Below are 3,330 nucleotides of genomic sequence, written 5' to 3'. Positions count from 1 at the left end.
GGGGCCTGGCGGGCGTTAGCCACTCTCAGAAGCAGCCCGTGGCGCCCGGAGCTTCCAGGAGGGGAGCTGGTGCGGGGGGTTTAGGGGCAAGTGAACAAGAACACACGGAGCCCAGACGCCTCTGAAGGCCGGGCTCAGACCGCCACCCTCCGGGAGGCCAGCCCGGCGCCGCGGGTGAGCTCGGACGGCGGCGGCGGCATCGGTGCGGACAGGCGGGAGCTTCGTCCCGAGCCTGGGAGACCGGAAACCACGCCATTGGCACCTGCTGCCGACACACGACCAGGCCCAGGGCAGCCGCTCGGCCCAGCCCCACGTGCTCAGACGGAGCCTTTCCTGGGATACTGTTCCGACCCCGGGCTGTGTTTGGAATTCTTGAAGCAAAAAGTCAGCCTCTTTTAGGGACGTGCTGCTTCGACCTAGACATGCCCTGTGCTTCGTCCCTTGTCCTCCCCCCAGAGCAGGCGTTTCCGTCAAAGGAACCTCTGTTTCTCGGGGTGCAGCCTGGGCGTAGAGGGAAGTGCTCTCAGCCACACAGCCCAGCTCCGGACGGGTTACAGCGAGCTCTCTCCGCCCCCTGGTGGGCACAGGATGGACTTGCTGGGAGGCCACTGGGTTCCATTTTCATGAAACAAAATAGAGAAAAAGCCCAGTCCTGCGTGGGGGATGGTACCAAACGCCATTCGCTACAGGTTCCCCACGTGATCTTTTTAAAGTTCAAGATCAGCCACGAGATGCTGCCAAGCAGGACGGCGGCCAGGGCCGTCCCCGGGGAAGCCCACAGGCCCACTCGGGATGCTGTGCGTTTGATCTTTGCCGCGGGAACCTTACAATCGGGTCGCTGGTGAAGATCCCCCGTCAGAGCACAGAACCGGGTCGGACGCGGGCGCCAGCGCTGAGCCCGCCGGCAGGGCGTCTGGGCAGGATGTGCAGGTCGCGCTCGGCCCCGGAGCCCAGGCCTGACCTCCTTATGGCCCAAATGCCCCTCCTACCCCAGAGCCACCGGGAGGGCACCTTCGGACATCAACACGCACGCGACCACAGCGCAGGCTGGACACCACAGCGAGTTTATTCGCCGCGAGGGGCGGAAGGGAGGCACGGAAGATGGAAGGCTTGTTTTCCGGGGCAGCACGCAAGCTGTTCAGACCAAGTCATGAACCCCAAGAACATAATTCGACATCACATCTTAACGGATCCCGACACCATGTATCAGCTTTAAAAATATGTTCATCTGAAATCGTATTTCCATTTATATGCATCGATTTAGTGTGTATAAATTACCTATGGTTCTTTTGAAAAATAGAATGATATAGTTAATACTAAATGTTACTATAATTTAAGATTCCATAGCATGATCCTGATAAGGCCTCAAATGTAATTATCTGGTGGGGGGGGGATGTCTCAAGAAGATAATCATCTATCCATCTGAGAACTGGAAGAGATTTAGGTGATCGCCGGGCTCCGCCCACTCCGTAAGACACAGAAAGCATTATTCTCACATTTTGATCAAGTTACCACTAATATTAAATGATTCACCCAACGCCACTAAGCAGTTAAATGTCCTCTTTTCTCACACAGACCGCCCAGCGGACTTCATGGGCCATCACAGACATTCAAGTGCAAGACCACTCACTGGGAGACCCCCGCCAGGGCCCGCTGTGCTCACGCCGTGAGAGAAACCACACCCGGGGAATGAAAGACACAACCCGCGTGGCCGTGGCTTCCGGGCCCCGTTGTTGGTCGTGCAGCCCGGCCCTGGGCCGCGGGGACCCTGCGGGACGCAGCGCTACCACCACATGGCTACCTGGCCACGTGCGGGCATCCGGCTCAGGGCGAGACGCTCCCACACCCACGGCCAGTGCCCAGCGGAAAGGGTGGGATCGGAACAAGCAGGAATAATTCCAGAAAGGCCGGCGTGCCTGCGCTTCGGGGTCTCGGGGTTGTGAGCTGCCGACACAGGGGGACACCGGCTGTGCACGTGCCCCCCGCCCACCAGACGCTCCTGGGGGCCAGGACACGCAGGCACGTCCTGTGGGAGGGCTTGGCTCTGGGATCTGGGGCTCAGTCAAGACCATGGGGTGAGGCCGGGCTGGGAAGACGTCCACGCCCACCGTGTCAAGGTCTTGCCAGGGAGCAGGTGTGGGCGTGGCGGAGGCTGGGATGGGACGCCGCTGAGCGGGGAGGGCTTCCCCGTGGCTCTGTAGACCTCGTGCCTCAGGACAAGACAACCGTGGAGGCCTTTGCTGGGACGGCGTGAAGCCCATTCGAAGAACAAGCGCGTGGTGCCGGGCAGAAATCTCTCTTGGCGCCCACGGGAACGTGGCCCGTCTCAACCCCGACGGGCCCATCGGTCAGAAGCACAAACAGTAATTAGGGGGACACGGAGAGGTCTGGTCCCCAATTCTCCGCGACACACCGAGCAGGAAAGCGTGTACCCAGCCCTGGCGGAGAGGCTTGGACATGTGACGAGGCGCCGAGTCACGGCCGCTGAGGACAACGATCGCGGATGAGGCTGAGCACCGCCTGGAGGACGCTCTCCCTCGAGGGGCTGGCGTCCACCGCGTGGCAGCCCGGGCTCTCCATCCGCTCGTAGGAGACCTCCACCCTGGGGACGGGAGAAGGAACGGGGTTGGCACACGTCTCCGCTCGGCTCTCCGGCACCCGGCGCTGTCCCGCCCGCTGTCCCACCTGCTGTCCCACCCGCTGTCCCACCCGCTGTCCCACCAGCAGCGTGAAGCAAGGTCCCCGCTGGGTCTCCCACGGCCTCCCCTGGCGCTAGCCCTGCCACAGGCCACGTTTGAGACACTGTGTCTAATCCCTGACACGGCCCGGCCAGCCTGGCTCAGTGGTTGAGCATCGACCTAGGAACCAGGCGGTCACAGTTCAATTCCTGGTCAGGGCACAGGCCCGGGTTGTGGGCTCGATGCCCAGTGTGGGGCATGAGGAGGCAGCCAATCAATGATTCTTTCTCATCATCATCATCATCATCTCTCTCTTCCTTCCTCTCTGAAATAAATAAGAATCTGTATTTTTAAAAATACCTGATAGGGCCCTAACCGGTTTGGCTCAGTGGATAGAGCATCGGCCTGCGGACTCAAGGGTCCCAGGTTCGATTCTGGTCAAGGGCATGTGCCTTGGCTGCGGGCACATCCCCATTGGAAGGTGTGCAGGAGGCAGCTGATCGATGTTTCTCTCTCATCGATGTTTCTGACTCTCTATCCCTCTCCCTCCTCTCTGTAAAAATCATAAATATATTTAAAAAAAAATACCTGATAGGTTAGGAGTAACGTTTAGCAGCCAGCGTTTTTGAGTCCCTACTGTCCGCCCGCAGTA

The 3,330-nt window shown here is 59.8% G+C and overlaps 1 protein-coding gene across 1 annotated transcript in view; it reads right to left on the bottom strand.

Moving 5' to 3' along the window:
- Positions 1 to 1,043: 1,043 nt before the first annotated feature.
- Positions 1,044 to 3,330, bottom strand: part of CMPK2 (cytidine/uridine monophosphate kinase 2) — a gene marked incomplete at its 5' end in the record, with an annotated part of 5,421 nt that continues 3,134 nt past the window's right edge. The window contains 1 exon segment of the mRNA XM_014451212.2: positions 1,044 to 2,602. Coding sequence (XP_014306698.2) covers positions 2,476 to 2,602 — 127 coding nt within the window.

This window comes from Myotis lucifugus, unplaced genomic scaffold (assembly GCF_000147115.1).
Source record: "Myotis lucifugus unplaced genomic scaffold, Myoluc2.0 scaffold_9209, whole genome shotgun sequence".
Taxonomy (NCBI): Eukaryota; Metazoa; Chordata; class Mammalia; order Chiroptera; family Vespertilionidae; genus Myotis; species Myotis lucifugus.
This window is presented reverse-complemented; position numbering and strand designations above follow the sequence as displayed.